Source organism: Neovison vison, chromosome 8, assembly GCF_020171115.1.
Source record: "Neovison vison isolate M4711 chromosome 8, ASM_NN_V1, whole genome shotgun sequence".
NCBI lineage: Eukaryota > Metazoa > Chordata > Mammalia > Carnivora > Mustelidae > Neogale > Neogale vison.
Genome location: NC_058098.1, coordinates 126,016,453 through 126,036,296, shown reverse-complemented (window position 1 = coordinate 126,036,296; position 19,844 = coordinate 126,016,453). Strand labels below are relative to the sequence as shown.

General features: G+C 58.4%; 1 protein-coding gene across 2 annotated transcripts in view; it reads left to right on the top strand.

The window, feature by feature from the left end:
- KLHL29 (kelch like family member 29) overlaps positions 1–19,844 on the top strand; it is a 296,443-nt gene that overhangs the window by 273,655 nt on the left and 2,944 nt on the right. For both annotated transcript variants that reach the window (XM_044262004.1, XM_044262003.1), the window contains 8 exons: positions 98–236; positions 8,387–8,589; positions 9,402–9,661; positions 12,066–12,264; positions 12,419–12,601; positions 12,787–12,967; positions 17,946–18,139; positions 18,506–18,650. In XM_044262004.1, the coding sequence (XP_044117939.1) occupies positions 98–236; positions 8,387–8,589; positions 9,402–9,661; positions 12,066–12,264; positions 12,419–12,601; positions 12,787–12,967; positions 17,946–18,139; positions 18,506–18,650 (1,504 nt within the window). The remainder of the gene's footprint in view (positions 1–97; positions 237–8,386; positions 8,590–9,401; positions 9,662–12,065; positions 12,265–12,418; positions 12,602–12,786; positions 12,968–17,945; positions 18,140–18,505; positions 18,651–19,844) is intronic.

The window sequence follows — 19,844 nt, the reverse complement described above, 5'->3', positions numbered from 1 at the left end:
CGATTTCTCTACTTCTTGAAAGAAAATTTTTTAATTAAGAAAAAAAAAAAAAACTCTTAATGGGAACCTGGCCCTGTCTGTCTTCTCTGTTCTGCAGAAATGTTGAAGGAATTGAACCAGCAGCGCAGAGCGAAAGCGTTTACAGACCTGAAAATTGTTGTTGAAGGCAGAGAGTTTGAAGTCCACCAAAATGTTCTAGCTTCCTGCAGCTTGTATTTCAAGGACCTGATTCAAAGGTTTGCCTTCCTTCCAGCTGTGGTCGGGTCTGTTCCTTTGTAGGACGCTTTTGTGTCGCTTTTCTCCTCCCCTCTCTTGCAGGTTCCTGAAGCGTGACTCCCTGTCACAGAGCCAGTAGCCATCTCTCCTCACCCCCCTCCCCACCCCCAAGTGCCCTTTCTCACATACAGCCCCAGAGCAGCCACAGCCCCCAGCCCGCCCCACGCAGCTTTGCTAGTCACCAGGGGCCTCTGCCAGCCGTAGACAACACCCACCCACCCCACCCCCCGCGCCCTGCCCCGAGGAGGATCCCAAGTTCTCAGTGGCTCACAAGCCCTCCCTGAGATGAGGAGGACTGCGGACTCCACTTAAAGGGACCCCTGCACACTGTCCCCACTGGTTCAGCACAGGGGCCCAGGCACCATCATCGCTGCTGTCGATAGTGACCTTAATGCCAGGAAAGCACGTCGACCAGGCTGCCCCCCGCTGAGGAGCACAAGGCGCCCAAGGTGCCGCTATTCCACAGCTTGAGTTGGGGAGAAGAGACTTGTAGCCAAATCCGCATTCACGCTGCATGCCTTGATACTTGTACACGGAGCCTAAACCAGCGTTGTCTGAGCACAGACCAGGTGTGTCCTAAACACGGTCTCTCTCAGCCTTTGCTCCTTCCCCTCCGCCCTCTGCCCCGGCTATTTCTACCTGAATGAGTTTTAATGGTGCATGAGCATCTTTTTTTTTTTTTTTCCATTATGTTGATTTTTTTTTTTTTTTTTTTAATTTGTCTGCTTCATACCCTCGCAAAGAAGTCAGGGGCCACCTTCTAGCTCCTTAGTGAGGGAGAGCAGCTGAGGGGGCCGGCCCAGGGTAACGCTCCTGTTTCTCTCACCATCAGCAGATTAATGCCGCTGCTCATTTTGCCTTGCAGCCTCTCCGGGGCGGACGCTGAGCCGGGACTGGGCTCAGAGTGGGAGGACAGGACCTCTGCTTGCTTCCCAATGCTGTGTTTGGACTTGCCAACTAACCCCAGAGTGACTGTGTTTTGTTTCAGGATGGCACACTGGCTGGCATCTCCTTTCCAATCTGTTGTGTCCTTTCACTTAGAGCTGAGCTGCCCGGCGTGCAAGCCCCACCCAGCCGCGCTGGCCCCAGCCATGCAGGAAGGGGCAGGCTCTTTGTGACTTCCAGTCTCATGGACAGCTTGGGTCTCCCGCCCCCAGTGCTTGGGTTCTCTGTGTCCAAGCACAGGGGTCAGGGGCATGAGCTCTGGGGTAAAGGGGCACGTCCAGTGGCTTCTTCGGGCCAAGGGAGGTCTTTGTGCTGCCACTCTTGGCAAGTTCTGATACTGGCAGTGACCAGCATCCTAGGGCCTTGGTCCCTGCTACAGACCAGCTGGAGAGCACAGAGCGGGCAGGATGCAGGGGCAGGTTGGTACTAAGTGATGGCCCAGGCCTAGGCTAGAGAGGTGGGCAAGAGGAGCACAGGAGCCATTTGACTGTCTTTAGAGACATTACGCGTAAAACCAAACTCTCGTGCACAACAGAGGACACCACTTGGTGGGAACCCCAAGTAGCGAAGGCTTCTTAGGCCAAAAAGGAAGGAGGAAGAACATTCCAGGCAAGGGGTGGGTTGCCTGGAATGTTCCAGAATATAAGGAATGTTCTAGAATGCCCCAGACAAGGCATGGGTTGCCTACAATGAAAAGCTGGGACAGAGGCCATCATAAGCAGTGTGGAGGGGAAGGTAGCCTTCCCAGAGATGGATGTGAGCTGGGGCTAGATGGATGGGCAAGCCCGACCCCCGGGCTAGAGCCCTGGGCTTGGTCTGAGGTTGTGGGGGCATCCAGAGCGGTGGGAAAGGGATGTCCACCTGAAGGTGAAAGAACTGTAGGATGTACCTCCGTGGCCCTAACCAGAAATGGTGGGCTCTGGAACTAAGAGGCAGGCCCTGAAAGGGAGAGGGCACTGCCCCCCGGCAGCTAAGAGACCTGGGTTCCACACCTGACTCTGCCACTTGTCCTACGACCCCAGGCAAGTCACATCCTCTCTTGTAGGCCTCAAGTTTTCTCATCTGTAAAGCAGGAGGTTGGTTCCAATGACATCCGGGTTTCCTTCCCGTTCCAACATTCCAGGGTGGCAGTAAGGGGAGGGGCACGGCCAGCCCTGCAGAGGTTTCCCATGTGCAAGCCCCAGGACGTGAGAATGGTGAGGTCACGGGGTGCAAGGCAGGTCCAAGGACCAGTGTCAGGGCAGAGCTGGGGGCGAGGGGCGAAATGAGTGTCTGGGTGGCAGGTTTTCATGTCTGAAGGGTGCCCTGGGACAGATGCCCGCCAGGCAACAGACAGATGAGAGACCCGAATGCAGAGAGGCCTGAGGTCTGGGGAGACCCCTTCAGCGTAGAGGAGGGGCACTCGAGGAGGAGGGAAGGCCAAGGCTGAGCCCAGAGGCGCCCCTGTGGCGGAAGGTCACAATGTTAACTTGCGCCCATTTTAAATTTTAGTTCCCCCTTCTTAAGCTTGGCATCCGTCACTGTTTCTGCCCATAGCTGCAAAGAGAGTCCTGCTGTGGGGAGGGGAGCAGAGTCTGCAGAAAGCGGATTTCCTTTCTGGGCCATGTAACGTCCTGGAGAAATTCACCCCCTCAGTAGTCAGGGAGCAGCCGGTGTCGTTCCCCTGTCATTTCGGGCTGGGACCCCGGGTTCAGTGAGCTGTGGCCAGAAAGGCCCGGCGGGAGAGGCAGGGCCCTGCCTGCTGAACCCGAGGCAGGAGCTTCCGTCTCCGGCAGCTGCACTGAAGAGCCAGAGGGAGGAGGGACAGCCTGTGTCCTGGTCCTTCCTTCCAGGATGGCCTCAGCGAGCACTGTCAGCACAGGTGACCCACTCTTCTCTGCCGTCCCGGGATGCGCAGACCTGGGGGCTCAGGCTGGACTCCTGCCCACCTCCATCCTGGGGCCGGTCTCGTGTTCACCAGTCTAGCCCGGTGAGCCCCCTGCCCCAACCCCCGGCCACAACCCCGTGTAGACACCCTCACCTGGAGCCCCAGGACAGCCGTGGGGAAACCAAGTCATTCCGTCCTCTTCGCTGCTGTTCCAGGCGCCAGTCAGGCCGTGAGCGGCATAGCTGGTTCTCAGTGTCCTCTCCTGACCAGCTCACCTGCCCCTGTTCGCCAGGCCCCAGGCCAACCCCCACTCCGTGCACACACTCTGTCCTCACATGTGTGTGTACCTTTGGTGCGGCTGCAACAGCTTCTCCCCATAGCCTTCCCTTATATCATTTCAAACTCTTGTCTTTTTCCCCCTGGCGAGGTCAAGACCCAGCCCCCAAGAAGCCTGTAGAAATGTCGAATGTCATCCTGAAAGTCCTCCCACTAACCCTGAGAAACAAGTAGCATTAGTGTCCCCACTTTACAGATGGAGAAATTGAGGCCCAGAGGATTTTAAGGAAGTAGTAGGACTGGGATGGGAGGTCTCACTCCAAAGTTCATGCTCTTACCGTCATTTGCTAACCCAGTGAAGAGCGGAGGGAAGTCTTTATTTGTGCGGGAAGCTTATACGGAAAGAAAGTGAAACTCAGGGTTGGTAGTGTGGACAGATAGGCGAGGAAAGGGATGTAGAGTTTGTGTGTGTGTGTGTGTGTGGTGTGTGTGGTGTGTGTGTGTGTGTGTGTGGTGTGTGTGTGTGTGTGCATGTACACTTGTGCATCTGTTGGAAACACTCGTAAACTGGCCACCAGATCTGCCCAAGAAAAGACCCAGTCCCCACCTCTGCAGTGGTCACTTATCCTCATACCCGGCCTCGGGCATGAGGAGGAGCACGGAGGAGGCTCCGGGAGGCCATCAGGAAGCGCGGAACCATGCTGAGCCCCCTGCGCTGCCTCACCTCCCCTTTGTCACCCCATCTGAGTCCCTGTGACAATCAGGGCAGGAGGAAGAGCCGTGGCTTTGTCTTGGGATGCTGGCAGGGCTGGGGCTGTGCCCTCACTGCACCTCGCCGGCCTCTAGGCTGGTGGGGGACCCCAGAACTATTGAGTGGGCTGAGCCCCGGGCTTCAGGAAGGAGGAAAGATATTTGGAGCAGACTAGAACTAGTGGTGTTCAGCGTTTACAACCTCTCGAGCCCAAAGTCACTTCTAAACCCCGCTGAGCAGGACCTGGGTCTGCCCTGGGCATTTTGGGTAAGTGGAGATGTCTCTTCTCTTATCCCTGGGAGCCGAGGAGGGCTCAGGGCCGGCTGGTGCCACGGGAGGCGTCGACCAGCCCCGTCAGAGAGGACCGGGGTTGACCTTCAGAGAGAGCAGAGCTCCTGCCCTCCCTGCCCATGCTTCCAAACGTGGCCCCCACGCCGGGGTGTGGGAGGAAATGTCGCGCTGCAGGGGAGAGCTGTCCCCTCATCCCACCAAACGGGACAGAGACCCAGCATTCTACCTTCCAGCCAAAACCCGTCCCAGCAGGTCTGTCGGAGCCAATGACACATTTGAACTCTATTCTGTTTTTATAGTAAATGAAAGCAGATGGACACATTGATTTGTCCAAATTGATTTTCACAAGCCTCGTGTGTAGGCTCTGGGCCTCTCCCTCCATTGTTCTCTCCAGGGGAAGCGAAAGGGGTCTCCGGAGTTGAGCAGCACAGAGCCTGGACACAGGGTGACCCCACAAACAATAGGAAGGCCGTCCGCTGCCTCTCCCCTCCTTCCCCGTGAAGCTGGGCGTGGGTGGGTGTCAGTCTGCTCCCCTTTTCCTGGTAGAACAGACAGGTAGTGGCTGGAAAACCAGATAATAGAAGGAGAGACCCATCTCGAAGGCGAGCAGAACAGTGTGAGTCAGACCCGTTGCCGAATCGCCACGGAGGGGCCGGAGCAGGCCAGGCCGCCCACCCGTCTTCTGCACCTGCTCCGTGGCTGCCCCCAGCCAGCGCCGCCCCACGGATGCCTCCCAGTCATTCCAGATCGAACTTGCAAAATGAAAGCATCTGATTACTGAGGTGTGTGAGGGCCCGATGAGGGAGTAAAGTCTGGAGAGGGCAGTTCTTATCCAAGTGAGCAAACTGCTGACTGCGGGGTCTCAAATGGTCTATAATGGGGATGTGGTGGTCTCGGCCCATCCAGAGGCCCAGGCCTACCAAGCAGAGGCTGTGTCCCATACCCTGTGAGAAGGTGAGCCAGGGGAGCTTTGGTCTTCTGACAGAACCCACAGGGCCTGTGTGGGCTGGGTCGCACCAGCCAGCCCCACACACCCACCCCCCAGGGTCAGGTTCACGGCCCAGCCTGACAAGGCTATCACTGCCTGTTCCTGCCCTGCTTCTTCTCCCTCCGAGATCACATTACGACCCAGACTGCCCAGCAGCTGCTAAGGGGAACAGGATGCTTGGACCCCAAGAGCCAGCTTAGAACAGGGACAAGAAAAAGTCCTCTGTGGAGGACACAGCCCCCCATCGGTGACCAGGGCCACCCACCATGAGCAGTGCCTCCCAGGGATCCCAGGCTCATAGGGAAGAGACCTAAGGATCACTGAGGTCCATCCCAAGACCATCTGAGGGTCAGCGATAGAAAGTCACCACAGGCCTCCCTCGGCCCCACAGCTGTGTGGACAGTAAACATATACGTGCAGATGAGCTACATAAGACCTCCCAGCCAGGGGCCTCCCCACTACAGATCTTGAACTCAGCCACCCGACAAAGTTTCCATGAAGTTCCCGAATATTCCGCCATAACCGAGGGGAATGGTCATTCTGCCCGTGGCGTGGCATCTGGCCCCTCCACCCACTCCCCAGCTTCCCATGGGCAGCCCTCGCAGGGGTCCTGAAGGAGCGGCCACAGCTGTGCATCACAGGGGCCATGGGCCTCACCAACCCTGGACCGCACCTCTGATGACCAACACCCCATGGGCCTCCTCACATCGCCCCCACACTCCTTGGCCATGCAGGCAGCACTCTGTCCTTGGAGTCCTCTCCTCGGCTCAGGCTCGGGGCAGGACAAGCATCTCTCACAAGCATAGCCACACGTGTCCCACCAGACTTCACACTCAGGGCCATGGGCCCCCCCCACCCCGGCCCTCCATCTGCCCAATACCCCTCCCCATAGGGTCAGGCTGGGGGTTCTCAGGGTCATGTATCACGTGCATTCCCGTGTGTGTGTGTGTGTGTGCGTGCGTGTGCACACAGCTGAAGTCCACCCCAGCTCATCCCCGAGTTGGATCTCCTCTGCAGCAGAACCGTAGGTGGACGGGAGGGCTGACCCGAGGTGGAAGTAGCAGTGGCTGGGGGAACTTGGAGAATGTGAGCAGCCTGACCTTGGCCTCATAGGCCCTGCCTGGCTGTGGCCCAGGGGGACCTCCGCAGAGTATGAAGGGTGTGAGGAAAAAAGGCCAGGCAGCAGCATGTAGGAACGAAAGCGGAGACCGCCAAGCCCGAGTAAGAGGTTGACCAGATGGCCCTGGAGGAGTTCGACTTCTGTGCTTTCAAGTGATCCCATAATGATCTATTTTTCTACTTAACAAAATTAGCCAGGCATGAAAATCTGTCCCGACAGCAGTGTTAACACGGTGTATTAAGTCACTTGAAAAGTCACACATCCCGTGTATGTCTATGGGTTTGAGAAGGGGCTATGCTCAGACCCTCGGCTTAGCTGGCCCTGTTCCCTCTCAGCTTTCCCGCCAAGCCTGGAGGCAGGGCCCCTGCGGACCCTGGCCGCATGAGCCATGCTGTGGGGAGGGGAGCCCCAAACGATGAGTCGTGCTCATCTGCTCACTGCCCCGTCTTACTGGTGCCTTAAAAGCCCTTGGTGGCCGGACTACAGAGAATGTTGCTCTCATGGGGTCGTTTCAGGTTCTGTGAGGTAGAGCAGAGTCTCCTGGGCAAGGTGTTTTCCAGCCTCTGTTGTATAAACTCTCCATGGAACTTTAGACTTCAAGTTCAGTCCTTGTTTTGCAGAAGAGGAGCCTGAGGGCCAGAGAGGCAAGGTGTCCCGCCTGTCCGTGGCAGGGCGGGGGCACGCAGGTCCCCTAGCTCCCTCCCCACCCAGGAGTCAGCCTCTCTCGGGGGCTGCAGCTGCTGGACACCCCCACACTCCCACTGTTGGCCACAGGGGCGCCCAAGGGACCTGTCACGAGAGTCTTGCCCCCTGGCCTCCTCTGGAGGAGAGAGAGGGCAGGGGTCATTGCCCAGCTCAGGCAGGACCAAGCAGGACTGGTCAGAGTGGCCGAGATGGGGTGCCAAGCCAATCACCTCTGAAAAACCTGCCTCCTGACTCTTAACGCTCTGGGTGTCTTTCCTCCTGGTCACTTCGGTATCGTGTGATTTTTGCTTCATCTTATCTGTTTCCTTCCAGGTCCAGCTTTAGGGCGCGGCTGCCAGGCCTTAGGAGCCTTTGCAATGGTTTCGTATTTCTATAGACACCAGATATGAACATATTTATATATTTGTGTCCCTCCCCCTGCTCCCCCCCAGTTCACAAGCCCGATGCACACTCGACACGCAGGCCACTCTGACTTCTGACCCCGTGTTCCATGTGGCAGGAGGGCCCCGCCCCGGGCCAGGTCCCAGGTCATGGCTGCTGGCTGTCTGTGGCGGAAGTCCTTGGTTGTTCCCCTCCCCCTCCCCCCAGCTCTAACCATTCTGTCCGTCTATCTCGTCTCGTCCTCAGTTTCAAAGCAATGTCATGAAGGGCTTCCTTTCCATGCCTAAAAGGAAACAATATGTTTTTGGGGTTGGAGTCAGGGTTCCGGGACAGCTTGGGGCGATCGAGGGACGTCTCTGGATTGGCCGTGTTCACCGCCAGCTGGGGGGCCCGGTCACACGGGCGGCTCCCCGCTCGGAGGCAGCCGGGCCCCCCCGGGCTGGGACACAGGAGCCAGCTTCAGGGCGGAGCCGTATTGTTTCCCTTTGAGGCCAGTCCCGGTCCTTGCCCCCACCCACAGCTCATGCTTCTTGATTTGCATCTTTTTTTGCATGGACATGCCAAGTAGTGATAAGCAGGGTTTTCTGTTCTTTTGGGCGTCTCTGGTCAGACTCTTCTCTTTCAGATCCTGTGTCAGGCCGTTAGGTTCAGGTGTGTCATTGCTGTGTCCCTTGAGTCCTAAAATGAAGGGCGTGACCGAGGCGTGCAGAGAGATGTAGCCCTGTGAGGAGGCGGCGCCGTGGCCGCAGGGCGGCAGGTAAGGGACACCCTGGTCTCTGTGCCTAGGTCGGCGCCAGACGGCAGCCAGTGCGGCCGGGAGAAGCTGGAGCTCGTCCTGTCCAACCTGCAGGCCGACGTCCTGGAGCTGCTGCTGGAGTTTGTGTACACGGGCTCCCTGGTCATCGACTCCGCCAACGCCAAGACGCTGCTGGAGGCGGCCAGCAAGTTCCAGTTCCACACCTTCTGCAAAGTCTGTGTGTCCTTTCTCGGTGAGTCCGGACAGGGGGGACATGGGTTGCCCGGAGGGAATGGCGCGGAGGGGCCCACTGGGTGGCTCAGAGGGTTAAGCGTCTGCCTTCGGCTCAGGTCACGATCCTGAGGTCCTGGGATCAAACCCCACATCGGGCTCTCTGCTCGGCGGGGAGCCTGCTTCTCCCTCTCCCTCTGCCTGCTACTCTGCCTACTTGTGCTCTCCATTTCTCTGTCAAATAAATAAATAAATAAATCTTTAAAAAAAAAAAAAAGAAAGAAAGAAAGAAAAAGAAAACTTGAACAACTGTATTCTGGCACAGACCCAGACACGTCCAGGCTAGAATAACCATTAGCCAGACCTCAGGAGAGCCTGCTAGACTGTTGCCAGGCCTAGAGGCCAGGATGTGTGAGGCTGAGGCCCAGGGGAGGTGGCCGGTGGGCCTGTGAGGGGAGTTACTGCTGGGGCGATCCTAAAATGAGAGCCTGTCCCAGTTTCCACACGACCCTCGCTCCCAGCCCAGGCCCAAGCTCTGAGGCCCACAGCCCTGAGGGAGCACCAGGCCGCGCACTGACGCCCCATGCCTCACTCTCAGTCCTTCTGGTGGGACCTGCCGGAGTGGAGTGAGGCCCCGGGGGAGGCAGTGTGTGGCAGGGCAGAGGAAAACCCAGAGGGTCGATCCACAGCCCCAGGGATGCAGGGACTCCGGATGCTGAAGGCAAGTCACAAGAAGGACGCGGGCTCCGAGAGAGATCCAGAGTGCAGATGATAGGAACAGAGGGCCACCCCTCCAGGGCCCTGTGGTCAGTGGACCTATGCTCTTGCCCCCAGAGAAGCAGCTGACAGCCAGCAACTGCCTGGGGGTCCTGGCCATGGCCGAGGCCATGCAGTGCAGTGAGCTCTACCACATGGCCAAGGCCTTCGCGCTGCAGATCTTCCCTGAGGTGGCGGCCCAGGAGGAGATCCTCAGCATCTCCAAGGATGACTTCATCGCCTACATCTCCAATGACAGCCTCAACACCAAGGCCGAAGAGCTAGTGTATGAGACTGTCATCAAATGGATCAAGAAGGACCCCGTGTCCCGAGCGCAGGTAGCCCCCCACCCACCCTGCTTGCCCCTTCCCCCTGGGTCTGGGGCCCTGTGCAAGGAGCCAGGAAGAAAGGAGGTGGAGGAGGCAGGACTTCCTGGTCTGACCATCAGTGGGAGCCCAAAGGAGCCAATAGGCCTGGGCAGAGGGAGGCCAGAGCCATTCCTGTAGGCTGCAGAGAGATGAAGAGAGGGAGGACAGACGGGAAGTCAGTCACCGGGGGGTCCCAGGGCTGGCATTGCACCTGAAGGAGACTCAGACCAGCCAGAGGCCGCAGGGCCTGCAGGGAGAAGCGGGGACCCTGGGCCTCCTGTGAGCTCAGCCCCGGCAGGAGGAGCCGTGGAAACCATGCTGGGGCTGGGAAGCCACTGCACACATCACAGGAGGGAAGGCAAGGCCCTCAGAGGGGACAGCTGGAGAAATCGGAGCCAGAATCCAGGGCAGAAGGAAAGGAGGGCTGGGTCCCCGGGTGGGGCATCTGAGTCACCGGAGAGCTGTCACATCCCAGCGGGATCTCTGGGGCAGAAAGCACTGCCTAAAGGCCTTGCTCAGAGTGGAACTGCCTTGATTCTAACGCATGAGGGGCCCCCAGCAGTGAGTACAGACACAGGTAGCTTCGGGAGTGCTCAGAGGCCACCTGGAGCGCCGCAAAGGGGAGGTCAGAGTCAGGGAGGCCAGGACCCAGAACTCCCAGGCAGCGAGTGCGAGTGGCAAAGGTACTTCGTCGCATGAGGAGCAAGAAGCGGCACAAGGGAGGGAAGGACGGCCAGGCGCTGGGATCGGCAGCATGGGGCGCTCCACCAGTGGGGGGGGGCCCGGCCGCTAAACCCAAGAGGAGAGGGTCCTCCGATCAGGTGGGGAGGAGGCAGGGGTCCCTGGTGGAGGGAGGCAGGCAGTCGGGCTGGACAGCTGTAGTAGTGACTGCCACGGCCCCCACACCTGGGTCTCAGGCCCAGTGCTTTGTCTTTGTCTATGACACGCCTGTGACCAGGGTCCCCCAAGCCCCTCTAATTTGTATACCTCCAAAGCAATACATCTTGTGTTCCTCCCTTCAGTTCTGCCCATTACCCAAAATAGAAGCCTGGATCCCTCGCATCCCTTCCATGTCCATTTGGGCCGTACACGGCTGTCACTTTGCCTTCTTATTCCCTCCCGGGAGGGCCGGCTTCCTCTCCGCGTTCAGGCCCATCATCTCACTGGCATTGCTGCGGTGGCTGCCCTGCCTTCTGTCTCCCCCACTCCAAATCAGTCCTACCCTGCAGCCCGAGCCTGCAGTCTTCCTAAAGACACACGTGATCGTGTAATTTCCTTGTGGAAAGCCCCTCGTGAGCTCCGACACGCCCCCCTGCGGGACCCAGCACACCAGCCCCGGCAGGCAAGGCATAGGGGCGGTCGGGCTCTGGTCTCCCCCACATCTCCAGCATCATCTCCCCTGTCCACTACACCCCCCAACAAAGACCTCGGGCACCTGAGAATAAGTTCTATAGAAGCCCCCAGATGCGATTTTCTCCGTCACGCTCCGATGTCTCTGCCCGTGCTTCGGGCATCCTCCCAACCCCCCCCCGGAGGCCTGGAGAAACCAGCAGTCGGTCCTTCTACTCCCAGCTCAGACAGCGTCCGCTCTGGGAAGCCTTCCACCTGCACCCCAAAATCCTAAGCAGACGCCTCCTCAGGGCCCCGTTAGCGCCTTCTCCTAACGGATCGTCCCCTTACCTGCATTTTCACCGCGTGCCCCCGAAACTCAGGGACCAGGGCTTACCGGCCTTACTGGCACTCTGGCCGTTAGGAATGTCACCAGCCATTTGTTACATGCAACCAAAGCCAAGTGGTGAGCAAAGAGTTTGCCAGGCAGGAGGGGGTCCCAGTTAGTTCGTGAAAAGCCTTCAGTGCAGGTGAGAGAGTCCACGTGCCCGTCGGAGGCCATGGGGTGCCACTCAAGGGGTCTCTAGATATTGGGGAGACATAGGCTCCAATGGGTGTGACTTGCAGGCCTCGTGGTCACTCTCAGCCTTCCTGGGCTCTCCCACCTGTTCCTGACTTCCTGCCCCATGTATACGTCTTCGGGGCTCAGGAGCCCCATTTCAGGCCCCCGCAGCCTGCGGTGAGGCCGAGCCCCAGGTCCTGGGAGGAGGCAGGAATGAGGTGCCAGAGAGCTGGATGGATGGTTCGCCCCGGGCTCAGCTACAGCACAGCCGACCTCCTCCAGTCCTCGCCTCTGGCTGATGGGAGGCCCCCCATCACTCTCTAGGCCAGGGTGAGCCGTGTCTACACTGTCCGACCAGACACAGACTGGAGTTTCCCATGTGGGACCGTACCCCGCCCGTCCTTCCTTTCTTGCCAGTACGACTCGCCCAGAGGCGGCTCGACCGTATAATCTCACCCACCCTGTGTCTCCCTGACCCCGCAGTATGCGGCGGAGCTCCTGGCCGTGGTCCGCCTCCCCTTCATCCACCCCAGCTACCTGCTCAACGTGGTGGACAACGAGGAGCTCATCAAGTCATCAGAAGCCTGTCGGGACCTGGTCAACGAAGCCAAGCGCTACCACATGCTGCCCCACGCCCGCCAGGAGATGCAGACACCCCGAACCCGGCCCCGCCTCTCCGCAGGTATTGGGGGATGGGCCCCTCGCTCCCCAAATGCGGGTGCTGTGGGGTCAGCCCGACTCTGGGCCATCCCCCACCCCAGTCCCCAAGAGGCGCCAGGCACGGCGGCCGACAGTGTGGGGTTGTGTCCGAAGGCTGGGCATCGGTGTCCCTGCAGGTGTGGCCGAGGTCATAGTGCTGGTTGGGGGCCGTCAGATGGTGGGGATGACCCAGCGCTCCCTGGTGGCCGTCACCTGCTGGAACCCGCAGAACAACAAGTGGTACCCCCTGGCCTCGCTGCCTTTCTACGACCGAGAGTTCTTCAGCGTAGTGAGTGCCGGGGACAACATCTACCTCTCAGGTGAGGCCCCGCGGGGCTGGGCGGGGGGCCGAACACAGACTTCCCGGGGGGCTCCTCTCCCCACACCAGGGCTGAGGAAAGCCAGAGCCCGGAAAGGGCCACTTCGCAGGTGAAAGCTTCTCTCCCCGCCTGTCCTCCGGCCCATCCTCATTCCCGCCCGCTCTCTGCACCCGTACTGCCTGCAGGGGGCATGGAATCGGGGGTGACGCTGGCCGATGTCTGGTGCTACATGTCCCTGCTCGATAACTGGAACCTCGTCTCCAGAATGACGGTCCCCCGCTGTCGGCACAACAGCCTCGTCTACGACGGGAAGATTTACACCCTCGGAGGACTCGGCGTGGCAGGCAACGTGGACCACGTGGAGAGGTAAGCCACGGTGACAGGAGCTAAGATCGCTTTGCTCCTGCCGCGAGCACGCACCCAGCTGGGGCCAAGGGGAAAGGACATTTATAAGGTGACGGTCGCGGGCTCTTCAAACACAGCAAAGAGGGAGGAGGGAGGGTGGCCGCCACCGCTGAGATGGGGCACTCTTGTCCCATTCAGGGGGTCAGACAGGCTGGAGGCAAGAGACCCACTGTGGGCTTGGCTGGTCTCACCAGACATCTAGGAGGTGCCCCAGGCCTGGAGGTACCAGTCCAGAGACTGGCAGGGGGTGGAGGGCAAGGCTGCAGCCAACAGCCCAGATGGGAGGATGCCGCGTCCGTGGCCGGGCCTCCACATCCCTGCCACCTCAGGGAGCCCCTTCCTCCCTCTTTGCCACCCATCCCGGGAAAGCTGCTTTCAACACGGGGAATGGTCACTGCACGCAGGGCTGGCCAACCATCTGGAATTCTCCAGAAACAGACACAAAGCAATGGGCCGGAGAACAGTGTGTGTGAGCCTGCCCTCTGCTGGAAGTCCTGGGCTGGCCTCCTCCCTGAGGCCCACTGACCACTGGCCACAGAGGGTCGGGATCAGGGATAGAGGCTGGGCTGGGGGTGGGCGGGGGGGGGCAGCCACAGGCTGAGGCTTCTCAGGGTGAAATACTTCATCTTCCCCCTTGAGCTGTGGGGAGAAGACACGGGGAGAACTCAGAAAGACTAGTGAGTCAGCAGCAAGCAAGGGGGGCCTCAGAGCAGCCCCGCGTTTGGAGAAACTAGTGCCCCCAAGAGGGGCAAGTTAGGCTGAGCCGGGCCCCAGGTCCCAGCCCAGGAGGGCGCTGCTGAGACCACCAGAGCCTCGTCTCCACATCCTCCCCCGCGGCTTGCCCACCATCCTAGGCCCACGTCATCAGCTGTGACAGAAAGCACAACTGTCCATGTGACAACATTTTGCCCGTGGACCCACACATACCCCTCAATTTGTATTTTTCCCTCGGTGGCTAATTGGACACTTGACAAATGTTACAGCAGAGAGAGTTTCAGAGTGAGACAAGCTCTGGATGTTCACTGTGGGCTTTTAACTCCCCCAAGTGGAGCCTAGAGATGGCTCAGTAACGACATCTAATTGTCATATTGATTTGGAGTTAATGGGGAATCCCCGTGTGATTATGAGGATATTAACAGTGCTGCTGAACCTGGGTCAGCCCTGATGCTGACGGCCTTCAGTGGGGCCCGCTGCACGGCCCTCACGTCCCAGGGCTTCCAGAAGCACCAGCTTCCAGCCGTTTGTCATCCCATAATAAACACATGAAAAAGGAAACGTTTTCTATGTAGGAGTAAACTGAGCAAGATCTGTCATCCTGTCTTGCTTTTGTCAGCTATTTTTAATCTCCTAAGATGTTGATTACTCATTTTGCAAACTTATACTTGTTGATAGATACAGGGATTTGTTCGAGGATCAAATGCACCAAGACGAGGGGAAGACTTTGCTTCCCTTGGGCTCGGGAGCAATTCTCCAAGGCCCGGTAGCAGCCTCTACCCGCCTTTCCTGGGGGACTGGGCCTTGGTGCCACTAAGAAATATCAGCCAGGTCATCGTGTGAGCAAGACCAGCCCAGGAACCTTGGTAGATGGGGGAGCCATCCAGGATGGCAAGGGGCCCTGAGCCCTTCAGCCCTCTGGTATCCGGCGGCTGTCCTTGCAGGGACAGGATGCGGACCCGAAGACCCCTGGGTGGTGTGCCCGCAGGCAGGGTGGAGGACACAGGCAGAGGGGATGCCCCCTGCCTCCCGAGGAACATAGCTGCCTGCAGCCCCTTCTGGCAAGTAATTTCTGCGCCACATGGTGGCAATGATGAGAATTCAGGGTGACAAGAAGATCAGGGTAATGGGGACAGACACGAGGGTGCTTTGTTCCCCGGGAGGCACTAATGGTACAAATTGCTCTTATATTGATAATGAATGAGATATATGGTACATTATAATTATATTACATTACTGTATTACAGGAATAGAGCAAGATTATATAATTATAGATTAAAACAACAGTGCAACAGACAAACCTGTATTATATCATTATATAAATAACTGGGTCTAATACTTCCTAGCAATATATTGCGCGAGCTGTGGTTACCGGATAAATGATAGCAGAGTGCCTCACTCCACAGGGTCATTTGCATGTCATTAGCATATCCTTCTCAAGCAGGAAGCTGACAGATTGAGCTGACGGAGGGCTTGTGGCTTGGCAATCAGCCACCTGGAATAACAAGCTCTGGGGAAATTCGCATTTGGCGGAATGTGCCATTATACCGAGAGCCTGAAGACTAACAGCCACATAATCTTCCACTGTCACCCAGCTCCTTCTGCAGGAGCTCTTTGGATCTCTGCCATATTGGCTAAAAAAAAATATCTGAACTTCTGACACTGTCCAAAAAGACACTTACTCCATTGCCTACTGGCCACATATCATTCGTCCGGGACTTAATGGAATCAGCCCCTGCTGCCCCGTAAGGTACCTCAGCCTCTTCTCGAATCCTGAGTCTTGACAGGCACAGAGCTGGACGTCTTCCCACTGTGCCCTCCCCCCTGTCTCAGGGCCCGGGGCACCGGCTGGGAGAGGCCAGTTCTGGATCACTAAGCCATGACCTTGTTATGGCTCCTGCCCCCAAGGATCCTCATGAGGAAAAGCGGGCCCCACAAGCTTCCCAGGAAAGGGGTACTGGTAAAAAAAAAAAAAAAAACCAGCCCACAGGGGAAGCCCTGCCCGGAGTCCAGAACAGGCGAAAGAGCCATGTGGTGAGTGGGAGATGGGCCACCAAGGAGAAGGACCAGAGTGAGTGCTTGTGAGAACAGCCCCGCGGGGACAGTTGACAGAGTTGCCGGGAACAGAGACCCAAACCCCAAACGGTGCCCAGGAAGACCTCAGATACCCCAGGTCCTTGGCTGGTCTGTCAGAGCCCATGTCTGTCTCTCTCATCGGCTCCCTGTGGTCATTTTTGTCGCTGCTTTGTCTGGTACTCACATTCTGCACATTTTGTCGCTTCCCCGTGCTCTTGCTCTGTCCTGCCATAGGTGTGCTACAGGTCTCTGCGGCCCTATAACTCTGCCCCTTCTCCGTGTCTTCCCTTGGGGCTGAGCGCTGGTGGAGAAAATTCCACCATCTGGTAGATGGGCCCCACTCCAGCCTGAAGTCTTCCGATGTCTACCGGGTCCTTCGCTGCAGGCCCCTTCTCCCAGTCTGTAAACTCAAGTAAACCTCTCCCCCTAAAATGAAAACAAAAGCCGTGGTGCCCTGGAGCTCATTCATACTGGCTCCTGAGACATGACTGGTACCTTTTCTAGGCACTCTGCAAGCCAGTTGTTAGTTACAGGTCTTACTAAAAATCAAATCATATAGACTGAGAACTAAATAAATTATATTAAAAACAAAGATAACCCATACTCAAAACTCACCGCTACACTTTTCTCTTTTTCTGTATTCTCTACAATCTGTGCTCTGGAGGTGAGTCGCGTCTGCTGTGTCTCTGTGTGGTGGGGATTCCGTCCAGCGCTCCGCCGCAGCACGTCTCTTCCCAGGGCCACGTTCCCTGTGCCCTTGGTAGCTTGAGATCGGCCGAGAGAGGGTTCACATCACAGAAAGCAGCAAGTGCTGCCTAGCAGGTCTTTTTCCCTGGGGAGCTTGTTTTTAGACATCTATCAGCACGCGCCAAGGAAGGCCATCTCTTAGCTCCGCAGACCTTTCCAGGTTCCACCTTCTCTGCCCCTTTTCCCAGCTGAGTTTCATCCACAAGAAGGCTCTACCTGTCGTGTCCACTGCCTCCCTTCCCATTCATCCTTGATACGGAAATAGCTCTGCACCTCCCATTCCACTTAAAGTCTCCTTGATAGGACCTCCAGGAACCTGCTGGGGACTTCTTGAACTCCCATCACATCCCCCACCCACGGAGCTGTGCCCTGTGCGGTGCCGTCACTCTTCTGAGGACCCCCCCTTAGCTCCCCGCTTAAAGGCCAGGGTTTCCCCCCGAGTGTCCTCAGCCTTATTCTCACCCACACGCTGCCGGTGCAGTCCCTGACCTTCAGTTTCCAGCTCTGTGCCCATGAGCCCAATGCAGAATACATAGGCCACACGTCCACTGCAGCCCCCGCCCCCTGCCCACACCTCCCCGGTTGGTTACCACGGGTCCTGTAAACTCCTCATGAACAAAACTGAAATCCTCTCTCTCCTCCAAACTCCCCAACCTCAGTTCCCTGTCGCCTGAGTAGTGCTCCCTCCTTCCGGTTTCCCACACCAGAGACCCTGAGTCGTCCTGGGTAACTCTGCCTTCCTTCGCGGCAACATCCGTTAACGACTGAACCCACCGGTCCGCCGCTCCTTCCGTCCCCTCTTCCTCTGGTCCCTCCCTGGTCCAGCCCACTGTTCCCCCAGTTTCCAGCCCAGAGCCTGCATATACAGCAAATGCTCAGGGCAGCCCTGTCGGGCAAAAACGGTAGGAATGAGCTGGACAGAGAAGGCTGAAGGGGCCTGGAAGCTGGGGAGCCCTGTGTGAGCCAAGGAAAGGAGACGAGAAACTGCGTAGAGGTCGCGGCAGGCAAACAAGAGCCCGCCGAGGTTCAGGACGAAGACTTCGAAGGCCAGGATAGGCCAGATCCCAGGTGGCCTTGAGTGATTCATCCCAAGTTCCCCCAGATGTGTGTGGTCCCGGGCTGGGCTAGGGATGCCAAGGGCAGGAAGCAGATGCTGGCGCGCCCCTCCCCCCATGCCCGCTGCCCGGCACAAGGCCCACCACTGATGCTGGGCTCTCAACTCCTCCCCCCATGCCCGATGCCCGGCACAAGGCCCACCGCTGATGCTGGGCTCTCAACTACCCCCCCCATGCCCGCTGCCCGGTACAAGGCCCACGATGCTGAGCTCTCAACCCTCCCCATGCCCGCTGCCCGGCACAAGGCCCACCACTGATGCTGGGCTCTCGTTTTCCTCTCTCCCCAGGTACGACACCATTACCAACCAATGGGAGGCCGTGGCCCCTCTGCCCAAGGCCGTGCACTCTGCGGCAGCCACGGTGTGCGGCGGCAAGATCTACGTGTTCGGGGGCGTAAACGAGGCGGGCAGAGCTGCGGGGGTCCTCCAGTCTTACGTTCCACAGACCAACACATGGAGCTTTATCGAGTCCCCGATGATCGGTGAGAAGCAGCCCTCCGCTCCCCCCCACCCCCCCGCCTCACGGTGAGCTTCATCTCAGTGCCCCAAGCCCAGAAGGCCCGCTAAGCCCCGTGGTTCTGCAGACCCCAGTCTGGGGGCTGGGAGGGGGAGACAAGCCGCCAGGCTGGGCAGAGCCGCAGACTCCACTTGCCTGGGCGACAGGCAAGCTGCTCCGTGTGCCGGCTGCCCCCTGGGCCCAGGCCTTGTCCTCCAACCGGTTAACGGCTGATGGTGGAGCCATCCTCTGCCAGAGCCCGTCCTCTGGAGGCCTTTCTGGCGAAGGAAGGGGTGGAGAGGGGGTGGCCGAGAAGAGATGCCCTGACCTGCCTGCTCTGCTCTCCTTGCAGACAACAAGTACGCTCCCGCGGTCACGCTCAATGGCTTCGTGTTCATCCTGGGTGGGGCGTATGCCAGAGCCACCACGATCTACGACCCCGAGAAAGGGAACATTAAGGCAGGCCCAAACATGAATCACTCCCGGCAGTTCTGCAGGTGAGGGCCGCGGGAACTCTGCCGGGGGAGGGAAGGAGGAGGGCGGGGAGGGAAAGCCAACAGGAACAGTCTGAGCACCAGAACGGCTGCCCGCCCTCCGATAAGAGCAGCAGCACCCTCCGACCACAGGCCCCCCCAGTGGACCCAGCTGACCCGTCTCCAAGCCAGAAATGGAGGGCTTCGTACAGGGACCAACCCCAGGTCCTTGCGGCCACACCTTCTCCGGGTATAGGACAGCTGTCCCCCGGGACCACCTGCCCCATCACAGACGAGAGGCAATGCCAGGTCTCACCTGTGCAGCACCTCACATGGGACAAGTGGCCTCCCAAGGGACGCTCTGACCGCCGATCCAGGGAGTGGTATGAGGCCTGGCTGCCTTGGAGTCTCGGAGCTGACAGGGCAGAAACACACCCGGACCAGCAGCCATGGAAGAGAGAGTAGAGGTCAGGGTGCGGCTCAGTTCCCAGTCTGCCTGGCCCTGTGGCCCGGGAGAATTAACCAGCTTCGGCAGCGAGACGGCAGCCCCTGCTCCTCTGGCCCCAGCTCTTCCCAGACTAAGAGGAACAAGGAAATAAAAAGGGGTCCCAGAAACCCTATTTTTGACATTTGCATAGTGGATCTTTCCTGAAGACCTCTCGTGCCCAGGCAGAGGTAATCACGGAACCCTCAGTCCGAGCCCCCGCTGCTCACACAGCAGAGCTAGAAGAGCTACAGCCTGCGGCTAACCTGTCCTCGGACCTTGGACACACAACGTCCACCCTCTGGGGCAGTTCTCCTACTGATGAGGCAGGCAGTTGAGCTAGATACCCTCTAAGTGCCTAGAGCGGGAAGGTTCTACAGTTCTCGGGCCTTACCCCCCCCCCCCCCCCCGTCACATACTCCAGGCAATGGCGCGTACGGGCAGTTCTGACCACACCGGCCTCAGACGGGCCTTTGGGCACCACCTGTGGGGAGGACTTGCGTGCCTCATTGGAAACTCGAATTGGGCCCAGAAAGACTTAATGCCTGTGAGGAGACGTAAGCTGGGTCTGGCAAGAGAAGCAGGGGGGAAATGTGCCACCAAGGGAGAAATCTGAGGGCCCCAGGGGGCAGGCAACTATACAGGGCAGAAGGCTGGAAACTTGAGGTAAGATGTCTAGCCCGGCCCGTTCTGTTCCAGGCTCAGAACTGCAGAGAGAGGTGGCAACTTGGCAA